The sequence below is a fragment of the Brienomyrus brachyistius genome, chromosome 10 (genome assembly GCF_023856365.1).
Source record: "Brienomyrus brachyistius isolate T26 chromosome 10, BBRACH_0.4, whole genome shotgun sequence".
Taxonomy (NCBI): domain Eukaryota; kingdom Metazoa; phylum Chordata; class Actinopteri; order Osteoglossiformes; family Mormyridae; genus Brienomyrus; species Brienomyrus brachyistius.
In genome coordinates this window covers 21,146,072-21,164,303 of record NC_064542.1, presented here as the reverse complement: position 1 = coordinate 21,164,303, position 18,232 = coordinate 21,146,072, and the positions used below count along the sequence as shown (strand labels likewise).

The 18,232-nt window shown below is 45.7% G+C and overlaps 1 protein-coding gene across 3 annotated transcripts; it reads left to right on the top strand.

The window, feature by feature from the left end:
- Nucleotides 1-1,438: 1,438 nt before the first annotated feature.
- On the top strand, nt 1,439-17,468 carry LOC125750577 (regulator of G-protein signaling 14-like). 3 transcript variants are annotated; one of them, XM_049028638.1, is made up of 15 exons: nt 1,439-1,832; nt 5,239-5,260; nt 7,936-8,060; nt 8,499-8,591; nt 9,259-9,402; nt 9,778-9,945; nt 11,581-11,713; nt 11,845-11,924; nt 12,184-12,372; nt 12,473-12,549; nt 12,645-12,771; nt 13,062-13,143; nt 13,729-13,781; nt 13,891-13,903; nt 15,582-17,468. In XM_049028638.1, exons 1-15 carry the CDS (start codon nt 1,788-1,790, stop codon nt 15,938-15,940), a joined length of 1,710 nt encoding a protein of 569 aa, XP_048884595.1. In that variant the 5' UTR covers nt 1,439-1,787; the 3' UTR covers nt 15,941-17,468. The 3 variants fall into 3 exon arrangements, with proteins under 3 accessions (XP_048884595.1, XP_048884594.1, XP_048884596.1); XM_049028637.1 differs by having other exon boundaries at nt 1,442-1,832; nt 11,578-11,713; XM_049028639.1 differs by lacking the exon at nt 15,582-17,468 and adding an exon at nt 14,798-15,569 and having other exon boundaries at nt 1,445-1,832; nt 11,578-11,713.
- The last annotated feature ends 764 nt before the right edge of the window (nt 17,469-18,232 follow it).

The window sequence follows — 18,232 nt, the reverse complement described above, 5'->3', positions numbered from 1 at the left end:
TGCCTTGTTTGACAGAGTACATGCAAACCCACCAGTCACAAACCACGTCGGGGTTACTTTGAGTTGCATTGTGATTCAAGCTGAATATACAGCAAAATAAATGTGTCCTCTAATGGTATTTAATTATGCTGGACTTTTGGCAGTGTCACTGGGGGGGAAAAAGAGAACATTTGTACAATAAACCATACTTCCGATCGGTGACATGTTTAACAAAACAAAGTTATTTAAACAAGGAAAAAAATTTACCTTGGGAAGAATTAATTTGTCTGATATCCAAAAATAACCATCCAGCTGTACACTGAGCGATTTTAATGTGAACTTTAGTCATAACTCATATTTTAAGAGACGGGTCAAACACGTAAACACTGAAGTACTACATAGATTCTAAAAAGACGCAAATAAGACTGTAAATGGGAAACGACCAATTCAGCCACCACCGTGTCCAAGTATTTATTTAGAAAAACTCAATGAAAGTAACTCTTCCATCTTCCACATTTTGCCTTTAATACATATTCCGCTCGATTTGTATGCTGACATTGGGGTCGAAGCCACGCAAACCAGTTTCCAACTTTAGTTTCCAAAAAAGAGGAGGATCACGCTGGGAAAGAGGCACCGTTTCCATTTCACTGATTGAGGCAGCACTTTAATTAATCTGATTGTTTACAGCTGGTTAATTACAGTACTAGGCAAAGCGATTTTTTTTGGAAACTAAGGCACTAGTCACGGTCTGTGGTGTGTCCATTTACGTCATATTATAGTAGTAATTTGGCTTCAGTTTTACAAAAAAAAATATTGCGCTATATTAAATGCATCTTCTACAGGGAATTTACTGCCAGGTACGTCTTTGTTAGTAATGCAATTGTACTTTGAATCAAACAGCGGCGTATCACCGAGATCCTACTTTTGCTCGTATGGTTATATTTTAACCCACAAAAATATAATATTTTGTATTCGATTGATCCCACACTGCAAGTAATAAAACACTTCTTAAAACTTTTCCGCATTGTTTTCTTGGTTTGATAGAGAGTGTTCACCCTTCGGGGATTCTCCGGCAGCTTAAGTCACCTGCTTACTCGGGCGCTTTTCTGCCCAAAACGTGGGAGGCCCAGCACCTCTACCACTCTGGGGGCTCCCCACCGCCGCAAACAGGTAGGAAAGGTGAGCCTTGTTGTTTTAAATTAACATCCAGCCACACATTAGGTAAAATAAAAAAAATCAAATAAAGAAAACACTTAGTGATGTTCGCTATATTAAACCATGGGTCGTGTGGAGGTGAAGCAATAGCAGCGATGCCATCGATAACCAGTATGTGGTGATTTCCTATTCAGGTTAAGCGCCCGCGGGCAGTTTGCATGCCTTAGGAGTCTCGCGGAGCGTCTCTTCTGGCATTTTTGCACGCGCTTTTTTTTTAGTCAGCGGCGCGCGTTCCTCAACAGCCAAATAAACCCGGCAGGCCTGCGATGTGTCGCTTCGCGCAAAGGTAGTAATTCTCTCGTGAGGCGGGATCCGCCTTTCAGCAGCAAAGTATGAATAAAGAGGCGGACGTTTTAGGCAACAGAAAAAGGAAAATAACTGCTCTGCTCACGGTAACTACACTTCCTCTTATGGTATGTTGCTATGGTAAGGCTTCCTGTTCAGATAAAGTTTTGACAGCGTGAGGCTGGAGAATTAGAAGTGGCACAGGGCGTTTCTTTCTCCTGCGACCTGTCAGCGCTCGCTCGTTCCCCCCCCGCTTTTGCCCGTTTTTTTTTTTTTTTTATTCCGTCGATGTGGCTAAACTTTTGGACATGTCCAAAACGCCGAAGACTCTCGGACTTCCTGTGAATCAAATGGTGAGTGTTAAGTTGCTTGGCTTTCTAGTGGGCATAGGGTTATTTGCCCCCGGTAACACATCTGGGTTCAGCGCGAGCCGGAGTCGGTTTGCTACCGCGCGTCCACATGGCCGCGGGTCTCCGGACAAGAAGGCAACGCCGAAGGTGCTATTAACCCGTCGAACTCTTGGTTTGTATGGTTTACAGTGCAGTTTGCAGTGGGTTTACGATCTGAGACGGCTTTGCTGTAATGAGTTGCATGTATACTTTACGTTTGGAGACTTGATTTTTGCATGGACACCGTACATGTTCGTGCCCACGCTGATGCTTCAGTGGCTCAGTGACGGTGCTGAATTTAAATAATTGGCTTCAGTCTTTGTTTTTGGTGTCCAAAATGCAAAAAATCTTGCTAATGACATTCCACACCTCCCTTTGCAAATTATGCATCTCTGAAATTGAACAAGCAATTTTTCTATTTCTCCATCATAAGATAAAACATGCATTTTGCAAGGTGAACAGTGAGTGTGCCACAGTCCCAGCACAACTGGCTCTTCCTCAAGGTTCCATGTGCTGACAGACGGTGGTATTTTTTTTTAATTCATAGGCCTGGTACCAACCTCATCTGGTCTGATTTCTAATATTATTCTTTCATAAAGTCGTGGGTCTCAGATGTTGGCAGTGTGTGTCAGCAGGGGGAAGTTGTGGGTTAGCGGATGTGGCTGAGAGGTCTCGGTTTACGCCCATCAACTGTCTGACAGCCAAGGGAGATGGTTGAGGTAGGAGCAGAAAGCCTAATCTTTGTATGCTGGGGGTAGGGGGTGGCCTTTCGATGCTGAGCCTCTATGACTGCTTGACTGTCATGCTTAGACATTCCTGTAGCTGGGTTCTGTTCTGAGTGTCAATCGGGGGACAAGTTTGTGGAGACCTTGTGCTCAACAGCTGGCAGAAGTCTGAGCTGATAGCATCTTTCACATCTGCTCTGTCAGTTCTGCTCATGAGTTTGGTGTAACAGGATGTGTGATTCAGAGATGCGGCGATATTGAGCAACATCTTCAGTATAGCTGCAAGTTATGCTCACTGTCGTTCCCTGACTCTCACACCGGCCCATATTGCCTAGGGCCGTGTTTCCCCAATCTGGTCCTCAAGGACCCACAGTCGCTCCATGTTTTTGATCCCTTTAAGCTCCCTGTCAGACAGTTCACATTTCTGCTCCTTTCCTGCTCTCGGTAGGAGCAAACACATGGACTATCTGGAAGGGTGCTTGGAGGAAGCAAAAATGTGGACTATGGGTCCCTGTGGTTGGGAAACACTGGCATTGAAATTGCATTGAGATCTGGCCCAGGAGAGAGTGACTGAAATCGGCACAAACCAGAGAACTCTCCCAGTGCGGCTGATGCTAAGAGACGTGACGTGAGACGCTAGGCAAGGCCACTCGTTACTCTGCAACTGCTGATCGAGCTGACCGTTTTTTCTGAGCATGTCGTCATCTGACCACTCTGCTCAGTGCAGAGATGCAGTCTTATTTCCTCAGATGGTGCATCACAGGTCACGCCGGAACTTTCTGCAATTAACTTTTTTTTTTTTTTTTTTTTATAAATATGGACTTGGTCACATGCTTGCTGTCGGGTGCTTTGCATAAGAGTGCTTCCAGAGCTGAGGGTACAGAAATTCTGATGGGTTACGTCGGATTCTGCTGGTCATCTTCGCTTAAGGGTATGATCTGGTTTCAACATTTTACCTTCGAGTTGGGGAAGGGTTTGGTTTGAAAACCCTCTACCTGGAACCAAATGTGCGCTGGTCGAGTGGCCTGTCAAATCTTTGCCTTTGGGTGCGATATTTTCAGGGAATGGTTATATCCCACCTGTGACATCACCCTTACTATCTAAAGTTATACTCTAGCCATACGTGCCCCACTTACACAGTTTTACTTGGCAACTATTTCTGAACATAAATTAAAAGCAACCCAAATTACATCACAGAAGGTGAATGGGGGGGGGAGGGCTTTCTTGTTGGGCAGCTGATTGTACATGATATATTTTTGATTTACTTTGGTCTGTGAGGTTTATGGGGATGGTTATGGGGGAGAGACTGAGTGGTCAAGTGACAGAATGGTCAGTGTGAATAAGCTGTGTATCTGTCCCTCCAGTGCTCAGTCTCTGAGGGAATTAGTGAATGGTAATAAGAGGCATTACTTTACTACTGAAGGAGCATGAGGATCTAAATAAAGTTAATGGGATTTAAACACCAATAATTGTGGGTAATATGGACACATGGGACTAAAATACAGAAATGTTTATATTGATGTGTTCCTGATGTTCTTTCCAGGAATTTTCCAGGAGCTTCTGTTTCTTTGGAAGGTGTTTTCATGTTAAAGTAGGGGATTCTGTGAGGCTTCAGGCACTGAGGTGTGTCGTTCCAGCCCATGTTTAGTGTGAAAGATCCTATCGATGGGTCCGATCCATGTTGGAAAGAGCATTTGCTTGCTCTCCGAGATGCTGCAGGATGGAGAAAAGAACTTCTAGGCTCCATCTAGGTGTGATGGGGATTGCACTAATTTGGAGGCTGGGGCAGCGTTTGGGTGGAGTTCAAGCAAAACTTGTTCTTTCTGAACAGAAACTTCAGCCAGTTTACCTGGAGCAAGGCTCAAATTTTATTATGAGCTGCTGTTGCGTGACGTTAAGCCCCGTTTCTCCTGCAGCTGCACGCTTCATTTTCTTTAAAGTGTGAATGAAAGTCTGTGACGTCGATCGTATCCTGTTAAAACCAGCGGAGGGTACCTGACCCAGCTGCCCCGCATCCAAGCAAAAGCCGCGGCCCTCTGCTTTTGAAGTACATCACTGCTGTCAGCTCTGTGGTCTCATTTCCGTCGTCGTTCTCTTCTCTGCAGAGACTCTCGTGACAGATCTGAAATGGGCCGTACGGAAGGAGCACGATGCATCCTCCCGGGCACCCCCTAGCAAATCAACTTCCTGGTCGTCTCTTGTGGGCGTATTTATTGGGAACACGCATGCTTTAGATTAAAGGCCATGTGTGTTCAGTAGTGCTGCATTGTTGAATCGTACTAATCATAACATGCGTTACGGCATTGAGGGCAATAATGTTTAAAATAAATTCTACGTGTCTGGGGGCTTTCATATATAGCATTAACACTCAGTCATACCTTGAGGCTAGTTTTAGTTTCCTGTCAGAATTGAGGCCAGCAAAAAAAAAAAATAATTGGAACCCTACACACACTGTCTATTTCTGGGGCGAGAAGTTAAGACCTGCAGTCTGGGTTGGAGGTGACTGTTGGTGTTGGTCTGCGTTTTGAAAGACGGAAGATAAAACACCACCATAATATTTGTAAATTTAAAATGTTGGTTTTTGTGGGTTTGTACACCTTTTTCATCTACTTTAATTCTTCCTCCTCTTTGTCTCCTCATTACAGACCCTGGCTGCGTCGGATGGAGGTAAGGTGGCCATCGCCGACTTGTGTGATTGGTTGCTGTAGGCTTTGGGGTGGAGTGGGGGAGCTCATACCTCATGCAGGTCCTAGTCCTGGTCCTGTACTAAATGAGAGGGGCAGAGGTTTGACATATTGGCCACATCCAGGTATCTGCTCGCCCGCATCTCTTCACCTCTAGGTGCTTAGTCTCCAAAGCATCGGTTGACATCTGACATGTGCTGTTCATGCTCCCGTACCTACAGATTGAGTTGTTCATGTATCTGCATGGCATTGAGCTGGAAAGGTGTTTGCATGTGCATGGTCTCCTTGCCCTGTGTCTTCAACCTTGTAATATGTGCGATGGGTTCAGATACACCCTCAAACATGCAATCATTTGCTGTGGGCAGTGAACTGAGCTCCACACTGTCATGGACCGGTGATTGGTAGCTGGGTGTACGGACAGCATGGACATAAATACTAATCATACGGCACAGATGTTACCACTGCTCTTGTTCTGATCGTGTTTAGACATGAGTCAGTGGTTCTGGTACAGTGTCGTCTAAAAATCCATGTCTTCCCCCGCTGCACTTTGAGCTGCACCCCTGGCCATGGTGTCTGTCTGCTCTCACTAGCTTTGTTTGGAAACCTGATATCTTTATATACATGTACTAGAGTAAAGTGCTATTTTGGTTTTTTAAGTCCCTGTCTATAATATATTTGCTGTGTGTGTGTGTGTGTGTGTGTGTGTGTGTGGGTGGTGTGCACTACAGCTGTCTGTTTGTCATCGTCTGGTTAATGACAGGATGACGAGGCCTAAACTAATTTTCTTGTTATTAATATAATTCTGTCACTGCACTCTTCTGTGTTCAGCTAGTTAATTCAGATTTTTTTTAATGTGTATGTGTGTATGTAATCAGCTAGAGCTAATCACAGGCAGGCTACCTTGGGCACTTAGTCAGAAAAACGGTCACGGTTTATTCATGTCTGCTCACCTTTTCCATCCATTCAGTTTCATTGTCTTTGTTCGGGACGTGTGTATCGGTCGGTTCAGTGCATGCGCAAACAACCTCCAGTAACCTAGTGAAGGGGCAGAGTGGAGCAGTCAGGTCAGTTGTGGGAAGGGCAAGCAACAAAGAAGGGCCAGAGTCAGAGGATGCAGCAGCTGCATCGGTCTGCTGTATGAGATCATCTTGGTATTTGTGCTACCTCCGGTGACGGTGGTAAGAAAGTGGTGGATAAAACTGCGACCGTGTGCAAGCACTGTGCAACACGTCCAATATGTTAGCTCATCTACAGAGACATCATGCCAGTGTGTCAATTGACAGCACAAAGGAGAGAGAGTCGGGTACGAAAGAACTACCACTACTCCCTCTCCCTCTAAACAGCCTCTCAGGAAAAAGTCAGTCAGGGCAAAAGCCGTAACTAAAGCATCGGGATGTTTCATAGCTAAAGATATGCAGCCTTATGCCCTGGTGGAGGATGTGGGATTTCAGCATATGATTAAAGTACTTGAGCTGCGGTAAACTATTCACTCCCGCCAACATTTCGGCAACACGATAATCCCCGGACTTTATCATGAGACACAACGAAGATTTGTCATAAGTATCCTTGCATTGCTAAGATGGAGCAAAGCTATTTTGGTCATAAAAATAGTAAAGTCAGAGTTTAGGGGTCAGCTTTAAAGCCATTTTCCTCTTTTTTCAGACATTTTTTGTAAGAACCACTGCTAACTACAATTAAAGTAAGAACTTATTTAGGTAAGCTTTGACAGTGAATAACTTTGTTCTGAGCAAGAATTTAAGGGAAACTGTTATAAACCTTTTTTGTCAAATAAATGAAAATCGTTTTCGTTTTCAAGCTCCCAGCCTTAACCAAGACTGTCAGTGACATGGCTAATGCCAAGTGGCCTCAATCTTCGTTCTTTTCAGGACTACATGACGTGTTCTTGACTAACTGATACTTTGAAAACTTTAAATGGTGGATCATCTACTGCTGATGTGTGGTAGTGTTGACAAAATAGGAGAAAAAAGTAAACCGAACCTAAAACCATGACCCGAAACCGAACCGTGCATTTTTGTGAACTGTTCCAGCCCTAATATACATGAACTCCAACTCCAATCAGACAAATGGAATGATCTATCTATCTATGTATGTGCAGGCTGGTCATGCTAAAGACAACGAATTGTTCCAAAGTCATACAAGGTCTACACCCAATAAATAATATCACTGTCACTAAATATATGCTCTGCAAGACACCTGACATTTCTGGCACAATTTATTTGGTCTCTTTCCGAGGACTCGTTGAGGTCGTTTATTTAATTGTCTTGCCATGCGCACGGCCACATGTGGAATGTCTGAGGTCAGCGTTCACATTCTTGTTCATATGCACATGTGATAAATACCAGTATGCCTGTGCATTCTGGTGATTTCATATGTACACATTTTGGAATTGTTCCATGCATGCTTTGATAAATGAGATCCCTTCAGCCTATCCCAGTTAGCAGAGGGCACAAGGGGAGCAGCCTGGATGTCGGCTTATCATTCTCCTATAAGTGTGTCGCTTGCAAGACCCACGTGACTGTTTTCTCAGCGCAGGTTGTGTTGTCTGTAAGATGCTGATTCACCATGTGTTGTCTTGCCAGTAAAGCGTGAACTTATTTATGTCCCGTGTTTGTGTGCACATGTTCGGATGATACTCAGACCTCCACCTGGGTGTCCCTGATGGTCGTGGGAGAAGCTCGGATAGGCAGGTGGGCAAAGTGGCCAGCTGGGCTGTCGGCTTCGAGAGGCTGCTGGAAGACGCCACTGGCATCGAATACTTCACGGTCTGTTAACCCCTAACCTCCATACCTCTGAAACCGATGTAGGTTTTGTCCTGTATTAGTTTGCTGTATTTCTCCTGGAAGGGTTTAATTGCACATATAATCTAAATTGGTCCATTATCTAAAAAAAGTTTGGGTCTGGGGTGAAATCCTCCCCGTGGCTGGGGGCAGAGATGGGGAATCGTGCGCTTGTGAGTCAGGTATTTCCGGATGTGTTGTGATTAAACAAATGAGTGTGGTGTGTGTTACTCAACCCGGCAAGGTTCTGGCACTTGTTGTGCTCAAACTTGCATTGGCGGTACCAGCCTTTTGCAGTTAGATCTGGATGAACTGGATTTTTAAGGTGAATAATATAGGAAGGAAAGGGCTGCAGGAATTAATGCAACGGGGCGCCGACTGTCCTGATCGATTGGGCCTAATTTGGATGTCTGATCTGTTCAGGCTTTTTTGAAGTCTGAGGTGAGTGCGGAGAATATCCTCTTCTGGCAGGCATGCGAGAAGTTCCAGAAAATTCCCGCCAATCAGAAAGGAGAGGTATGTGCACTTCAGATAGGGGACGACACAAAAAAAACATACTGAATTTTGTACATGTACAAAATCAAGTATAAGGTACTTTTTGGTCTCTGTGTGTGTGTGTGTGTGTGTGTGTGTGTGTGTGTGTGTGTGTGAAATTTAATTCTCTGTCACACATACTGTACATATATAATGTAAATATAAAATATAATTAAATTTCCTTTTTTCTAGTTGATTTTTTTTGTTATCTCTCATCACATCAATTAGTCTGCACAATTTAAATCTAAAAATGTGTGCATTAGTGATTATTGTAAGATGTGTTCCTCTTGGGTTAAATAACATGTAGGTTTCTAAATAAAGCACAACTTCAGTATTAAGCTTGATGTCTGTATTCCCTTTTCCCCACTTTTATGGAGCCTACATTATTGAAGCTTACGTTGTTTTGGTGTCCACTGTAACCTAATCATCATTAAAGAGGAATTAAACCCTGGTGAACGGGAACCAGGTTCACCCTCTGTTCCTTGGAGGCCTCACTGGGAAATTTGAGTTGCATGAGTTTCTGATTGATTGTGAGCAGTTATGCAAAGCCCCTTAGTCACTCCTCTGTTTCTGTCAGTACTTGCTGCATCTTCAGTACAGGCGCTTTCCAATTACTCTGAACGGTTGGTTGTTTCTCACCCTCCTGCAGTTGAAGCGTGAGGCGCGGTTCATCTACGACGAGTACCTCTCGAATAACGCCTTCCATGCCATCAATATCGATGACACGGCACGCATTGATGAGAAGGACCTGGAAGACCCCAAACCAGACATGTTCCAAAAGGCCCAACAGCAGGTCCTGGGACTGGTGTTACTTTGTTGTTCCAGTTGGTGTGAGGAGTTGCTGCAGATCATGCAGTGCCTGGCAGTGTATGGGGGATTAGCCCATTGGAGGCTAATAAAGTAACCAGTGTGGCCCGCAAGTCAGTGACTGACAGTTCACAGTAATCCCATCCATGAATTTCATAATTCTGAAATCATGGTTCTCCCACTATATAATCCAACCATTATGAGACACTGTGGTAGAAGTATGCTTGTTACATTTTTTACTTTGAAGGACATCTTTGCAAAGCTTCGAACTTTAGGTGGAATTTCTGATGTTCCCATTCATTTTAGTTAGACTGCAGTTCAGGCATTACCCTCTCACCCTCTTTGTCGCTCTCCTGCTCAGATCTTCAAGCTGATGAAGTTCGACAGCTACACGCGCTTTGTCCGAAGTCCCATGTATCAGAGCTGCATGCTGGCCGATGTCGAAGGCCGGTCGTTGCCTGACCCCAAGAACCCGGGTTCCACTAAGAATGCGTCGCTTGACAGAAGCTCCACTGGTGACGGCAAAAAGGTAAGGTGTAAAAAAAGGCCTAATGCAGAACCTGTACCAGGATTGTGGCCATTATGGAATGCATTCATAAATTCCAATCCAAATCAAGAAATGGAACTGGGAATGGGGAAAAAAATCTATGGGGAAAAGAATTGGAATTGAATTCTAATTTCAGGGTGACTTAAATTCCAACTGCAGTTTCATTTCCTGATTTTGGATTGGAATTGATTAATGCATTCCAGAATGACCCCAACCCTGACCTGTACGCTGCTCCATGGATTCAAAACATCCAGGAAGGTGAGGCTGTAAGATCGTCTGAGGTGACATATATTTATTAGGGGTGTAATGGTACATGGCATATTACCAAACCGCTCGGTGTGTTCCTGTTGGTGCAATACACACGTGTATTACGATATGCCTGTTGTTTTCCTATATCTATTGGCATGAATTTCAGAATATATTTTTTTTCCTAAAAAATAAAAACTAGGGATATGATACCGTATATCTGCCTGTATTATACCGATAGTGGCTGTTAATAGTGTTTCATGTTAAAAGAGCTGTCGTCTTTATTAAAATGGCTCAGCACAATAGGTTCTTTTTGCCCCCTTTTTGTGATTCCGCTGCATCAAAAACATTCTGCGCTCTCTTGGGTTGTGGCATTGGTAGTATTGACTATGCATCTATCCACACTTAGTGTACTCTGATTGCCAGCTGTAGCTTTTTAAGTGTTAATTGAAGGGTGATGTGTTTTTGTCTTCTTAAATATAAAGATACTGAAACCAAACCATTACCATGCTCCAGAAACTGTGACACATACCGAACCATGGGAAAACCATACTGTTATACCTCTAATACGTATAGGGCAGGGGTGTGTGCAGGTTTTAGGGGTAACCTTTTGGTCAGCTGCTCAAACCCAAGTGTGAGGACTCTTCAGCCAATCAGTCCTCTAATTAGTACTCTAATTAGGGAGTTGCAGCAAAAACCCGCATACACACTGACCCTCTCTGGATAAGATTGCCCACCCTTAGTATAGGATTATATAGCATAATGTACAGGATATATGATTTGTAGGTGACGGCAAACCTGTGCTTTACAGGTATGTAATGAAAGTATGGCAGAGTGAATGGGATGCATGCATTAATAACAACTTTATGAAGTTACCCCTGTTATTACAAATGGAGCTGTAGTCAATTCTGAAAACTGTTGGGACCTAATACTTAATCTCAGGTGTTATACTCGCATGTCAAAGCCCTTTGTCACAAGCGTGTTTTTATGTATTGTTGCTCTTTTTATTTATATTAAGCAAATGTTTCTTCTGGTTAGTACTTTGCAGGATGTTTTACTAAAGTTAAACCAGAGGCAGTTCTACAGTTTTTTTTTATTTTTTTTTTAATAAACAAAAGCCAATGTAGCGCACCTTATTTACAATTAGAATTCATTTTGAAATGCTTATAAATTCTTATGTAACCAAGGTTTTGCTGAATATAGCCCTAGGTGTTTGCATGGCATGAAAACTAAATTATATCTTGGAGGAAGCAGTTCTCACGGGTTCATGACTGCACTTCCTAAACAAGCAGGACATCTGACACGATCTGTCTGTGTGTGATGTGAGAGGTCGCCTGACTTTAACCAACAATGTCTGCTTTCCTGCAGCAGCTGCAGAAGAAAGCAGCAGCGAAACTGCGGCAGTCCCTCCCCTTCGACGTGGAGGACGGCTCGGACCAGAAGAAGGGCCTCGAGAGTCGGATGGGCCGGGACAAGAGGGGGGAGACCAGGGGTTCGTGGGGAGGTACGGAGTCAGCGGCGGGGGCTGGCTCTTTGGGAATCTGCACACATGAGATGACGATCTGTGCTTTTCCAAGCATGCTGGTTTGCGGAGGGTGCCTAGTGCGTGTTCTCTCTCCTCCCTCGCTCCGGCAGAGGTGTCCGAGCGTGGCGTTTCCCGCAACGAGTCCCAGTGTTCGGTCAAATCCACGGGCAGTGCTGAGAGCAAAGTCGAGGTGAGGGACCACGCCTGGCAGGATGGGGTATGGTGACATGCGTCTGCTTCCTGAGGAACGGCGTGCGACCACAAGCTCTTCACTCCTTCAGGCCATGAATTCAAATAGTGCAAACAAATTGGTGCATGCCAATGCATTTAACTTATGCGGCAATGTTAATCCACAGGTCAGCATGAAGTAATGGTGGGTTCGATTCTCCTCCTGACAATCTAAGATGTAAAAACCTACAGCTCCCAGCTCGCTAACCTTCTCTGCACAGAATGGGAGCTCCAGTCCGCGGGAGGCGGCGCGGGTGGAGAAGTACTGCTGTGTGTACCTGCCAGACGGTACAGCCTCTCTGGCACCGGCCCGATCTGGCCTGATGATCCGGGAGATGCTAACCAGTCTCTGTGAGAAGAGGGGCTTCGCCCTCAGTGACGTCGTCATCTATCTACAGGGGAAGGACAAGGTGGGACTTGTGTGTCGCACCCCCCTGGCCAGGTGTGAGGCACCTTTACCCACAATCCCCCTGGAGCTCATTGTACAGACTGTTCTCTTTATCCCCCCAGCAACCGTTGTCCCTGGACCAGGACAGCTCTGTGCTGAAAGATCAGCAAGTGTTTCTGGAATTACGGGTGAAGATTACGTAAGTGTGTGGGCTCCTGCCCCCCCCCCCCCCAACACACAGCACCACCATGCTGCTTCTCTGCAGATTTTGCTCACAGACTGTTTGTGTATCAGATTGGAGGTGGTCTTCACTGGGGTGACCACGGGCATAGTGGTGAAGTCCAGCAAAACGCTGCTTGACGCACTGTCCTCCGTCCTCCAGAAGCACAATCTCCGGCCTCAGGACGTTGTGGTTACCACGGTGAGGCGCGGGGACTTCAGCTGACCAGAATCTCACTGGGATGTATTGACCTCAGAAGGGCAGGAAAGAGTTAAAATAGGAATCATTTCAAGTTGTGTGCCATTCTCTGAAACGTAGCTGAAACTTTTTCTTAGAAAAAGTCTTAATTAGCCACACCAATTAGTCACCCATCCATTACTGGTCTCACTGGTTAGGCAGGCAAGCAAATGGGGGGAAAAAAAACAAAGTTATAAAGATGCATGTTAAAGGAGGAAAAACAAGTAAATTTTGACTTTTCTGTCTGCTTCCAGAGTGAGAAGAAGGAGCCCGTAAACCTGACGACGAGCGTCTTCTCTCTGTCTGGCAAGAAGCTTCAGCTGGACAGAGTACATGGTGAATAATCATTCCGACAGACCCCTGCCCTCTGAGCAGTCACAGGGTCAACAGCGAGCTTTTTTTCACAATTCCAGGCTTTTCTTTTTGCTGCCTATCAATTCAGTAGGTCTGCAGTGAGAAGACCAACCTGTCTTGAACAAGAGCTTACGGGGTGGCTGGGGGGGTTGATTAATCACTTGTCACTGGCAGGGCTGTGCCCACACCCCTGTGATTCACTTCCTCCCTCCCTCCTTTTTTATTTTTGGTTCTAAGCTTTGTTTTCGATCTTTGTCAGCCCCCCCCCTCCTCTCATCCACTGCAGTTTTCTGAGAGAATTTTGGGGGTGGTGGGGAGGTTCTGATCCATTTAGGTGAAATTAGGTCCATGATTCCAGCATCAACCACCTCTGTGTTGTGCCCCCTGATGGTGGAACAATATCTGCCCCAGATCAGCCAATTTTATTAACTTCATTAATATCACATTCAGCATCTCCGAATGGTTTAACAGAGCTAAGAGCTGCTTCTGTGAAGTAGTGCTTTCTGGAACATTAGCTGCCCTTAACAGTGTGTTTCTGATCGTGCGTCTGCTGGCTTCCCTCCCCAGGAACAGATCAGAGCAGCTTCCCCACCCCCAGAGTGAGAGCTTCAGCGCCGCAGGTGGGTATAGCCGCCTGTTGTCCTGGAAACGAGCAAACATGTGACCTTTGTGGAGACAGTGATTAATATTAAAACCTTTTTTTTTCTTCTTCCCTAAATCCAAATCCAGGAGAAAGCAGCAGGTATCACAGAGGCTGAGAAATGTTCTCTCCAGTTCAGCTCCAGTTCTCTCGATCCAGTCTTAAGAACCAAAAATTGTGCAGTAAAGAAGAATGACATGGATGGTAGGTCACAGACAGCTGGGGGGACGGAGCTGTAGCACTCCCATGTGACACGTGAAGAGCCTGCAATGCAGGTTACTGGGACTTGTGTCATGTGACTGAATCGCAATGCATGCTGGGCGCAGAACTAGGAGAGTGGAGGGACAGTGGGGGTGCCTGGACAGCCCCATTACTAAAATTCCCCTCTAATTGATTACAAAAATGTGATTTATTTATTGTATGTTTGCATAGGGGTTGGACAATGAAACAAACACCTGGTTTTAGACCACAATAATTTGTTAGTATGGTGTTGGGCCTCCTTTTGCAGTCAACACAGTATCAGATCATCTTGTGAATGATAAATACGGGTCCTGCACAGCGGACAGAGGGATTCTGAGCCATTTCTCTTGCAGAACAGTGGCCTGGTCAGTATATGATGCTGGTGGAGGAAAACGTTTCCCGACTCACTCCTCCAAAACACCCCAAAGTGGCTCATTAATATTAAAATCTGGTGACTGTGCAGGCCATGGCAGATGCTCAACTTCGCTTTCATGTTCATTAAAGCACTCTGTCACCAGGCTGGGTATTGGTGCACTGTCGTCCTGATAAACGGCACCACCTTCAGGGTACAGTTTTTGAACCACTGGGTGAATGTGATCCTCCAGAGCGGTTCAGTAGTCTTTGGCAGTAATGCACCCACCTAGACTAAGTAGTGGGCCTAGGGGATGATATTGCCGCCCAAACAATCACTAATCCCCCCCCTCCCCCGGGTACACAACTCATCGGAGAACAATACATGTTTTACATTCTCCACAGGCCAGGATATATGCTCCTGACACCGCTGAAACTGACGCTTGGCATTGGCATGGATTGCCAAATGTTTTTGACTACAGCAGCCTGACCATGATTACTGACCCTGTGGAGTTCCCAGTGAGCAGTTTTGGTTGGAACAGGAGAGTCGTATTTAATTCTTCAATGAGTTGGGCAGCCGTGGTTTCATGTTTTTTGGATACAATCTGCGTTAGTACCCAGACAACCCTTTCAGAAAGCTGCTTCTTTCATCCATTTTTTACGTACTCCTGTTGGATGTGGTCCGTCCTTCTTGGTGATGTGCCAACATCACCCTGAATACCGTGGCGCTCGATACACTACAAAGACTTGCCGTCCTGGTCACAGATGTGCCAGCGAGACGCGCACCAACAACTTGCCCTCTTTTGAGCTCTAAGTCTCCCATTAAATTGTGTGGATTGCAATATTTTATGTACAGCTGTATATGTACACTCTGCACATTCCATTAATGAGAGCTATCAGTAAAGACTGGACGCGAAACCTCAAACACTGTTTCATTGTCCAACGTATGTCTGTCACTGTCTGAATTTCAAATTCTTTCAGTAAGACTTTCATTAATTTTTTCATTAACTTTATTAATTTATACTTCTCAAATTCTGTTGGAGGGAAAGATCTACAGTAATAGATCAGCTACTTTCATAAACCGCATGATTGCAGGGATATATTAACGCTGCTAAGGTTGTCGTCATATTCCTCATTTTCAGTGTGTTAGAAGGATGCCCACTAATGTTATTTCCCCGTCCTGTGGAAGGGCTTCTCGATCTCCTCTCCAGAGCATCCTGTCAGGTCGACGACCAGCGGGGGCTGTTGACGAAGGAGCACCTGGTCCTTCCCGATTTCCTGCAGCTACCGAAGCAGAAGGAAGTGGGGAGCAGGCAGGAGCAGAGCGCCCGGGGAAGCACGCGGCCTGCCGAGGAGCCGGCCGCTAGCCCCGCCGTCGCTGCTGCCGCTGCTGCCACTCCCGCCCCCCAGGTGGCGACAGACTCTTCCTCGTGCTCAAAATCCAGGCCGCAGTCGATATACAAGAGTCCGCGCGGTGCCGCCCCTGCCGATACTCGGCCTGGCTGCCCCCCCAGTTGCACAGACTCCTCTCGGGAGACAGCAGTGTGATTGGCCACCTCCCCCTGCCCTTCCGTCGTACCCTCCCCAACCCCTTTTCTGCTCCTAACACTCCCCTTTTTGGGAAACATGGTTGATGTGTCTGGAAGTCTTTCCTTATTTACTGTTGACTGTTTTAAATGAACGAGAACTACATTGTTTTTTTTTTTTGTTTGTTTTTTTTTACATTTATATTGTCTTATGGCCTGGTTCAACGCTCAGAAATGCTTGATATTTATTTTGGACATCGACTGTTATTTATAGCCACGTTTTTCCAGTAGCCTAGTACCATGTGACTCTTCCTTTCCATTAATTGCACATGCTTATTATCATAATGCACTTTTATGAGTCTGAACTCAAACTAGTGTGAGACGGCTCCTTGGGCCGAGTCCGCCGGAGGTCCTGCTGGCTTCGGGGGTTCCTGTTCTCTGACTTCAGGGGAGCACTTAAGGGTCATGGATGTATTCATTTCTTTTTCTTTTTTTTCTTTTTAAAGCGATTTGAGTGTGTTCACTTTCTGCTTGTGTTGCTTTGCCACTTTTTCTGAGATGTGATTGGGGGTTTTGCTTTGGTGTGATGGGGCTCCACCATAGAAAACGGTCTGTGCATGTCGTTGCTTTTTTTTCTTTTTGTATGATGTGTCTGCATGTATGTGTGTGTATACAGTCACCCCCTTTCTGCTGGAACATACCCTGATCCTGAGTCACAGCAGGGTCCAGCCCTCCAGAGCTGACTCCCAGACTGTGGACTCCTCAGCCCATGGAGCTGGGCGAGGGAAAATGAGTCGGGTTAGTTGGTATATCCGCTTCCCATTTAGGTCACCAGTTATTTTGAAGACCGGGATAAACCAATACCCTAACTCGAACTACAGGCAGTATGGCTGCCTTCACCCAGTGTCTTTCGTTAGTGTGTCTGCCTCATTTCAGCATTTTTAACAGATTCCAGGATTTAGTTGCCTGTTTTGACCTGCTCCATCTACCCTGGGCCTCGAGCTGCGGGGCTATGACAAAAGCTGAATCAGTCCCTCCTACCCAAGCACTCCTTTCTGTCTGATCACCGCTGACACCTTCTCTCACTAATGAAAGCCTATGATCTGATGCAGGTGTGCAGCACTCTGGGCTGGAACAGAAACGTGGACTGGCTTGTTGGTTAACGTTAAGTGATGCATGCATGCTGAACTACTTTTTCTATGCTCATGAGGTCATCCCCATGAGGCCTGAAGTGTGTGGCTTCTGGGACGCATGCAATGATGCCGTGGCCTGTGTGTTTGGTTTGGGGTGGGGTGGGGGAGGGGTATGAAATGAATTCAGCCTCTGGTTATGTTGATAGAATTCTTCTGTATCGATTAATTAACTGCAGAATTTACCTTTAAAGCAAGTTGTTCCGAGACCTGATCCCACTAGACTCTGCCAACTGTTTAAGCATTTCGCAATACAGGGTGCTTCAGCTCAAAGCCACTGAGAACTCGCTCCTATCCATCTGTAATCGTCTTTATAGCAATACATTTTGTTCAAGTTAATAAACATTTCTGTGGAGAACAGCGGAAGGGAGCATGGTGGCTGACTGTTGGTGTGCTGGGAGGGGGGGTCGCGTTCACAGCCAGCTCTGAATTGGAGCAGAGCGTTGCCTCATTTACCCCCCAAGAAGCTTGGATGCAATGGGGTGGGCTGCTTGGGTGAGGAGGAGGGGGGTCTTCTGACACGGCTGTGAAGTCGTCAGCGTACAGCGAGGTGGCACTTTGCCCCGTGGGCAGCGCATTTACAGTGACGACTGCGGGAGAAGGAGACTGATGGAGAGGTAAGGGCAGCTCTGCAGGGACAGCCTGCAGGGGCGGGGTGATTGTGAAGGCAGCTTCCCACCTTCAGAGAGGTACTCCGGTAAGTATCCGCTTGTCAGAACCATCATCCATCTCTGTTGACGCATTTCTGAGCATGTGACTGTTCCTACGACTTGCCTTGTTCCTCCTTACCAGCTCTGAGAAAGAGCCTGTCATCCTCATTTCACCCCGAGATGCTGAGTGTGGGGTGGATATACAAATGAGCTGGCGCCCTAAAGGGAGCCTAACATCAAAATCAGTACGAGCCAATCATGAATTTTGCTTAATTCCTTTTAAAAACTCGTTTCACTTTGAGTTGTGTGTGTTTTTTGCTCGTCAGCTGAATACGGCCCATATAACGGCACCGCGGTTTCCTGTCATGTAAAAAGTATATACGTTCTATGTGAATGGTGAATGTTTATGATTTTATGCTGTTGGCCTCAAGAACATCACGCTCGTACTGAGAATCAATGCGGGCATGGAGAAAT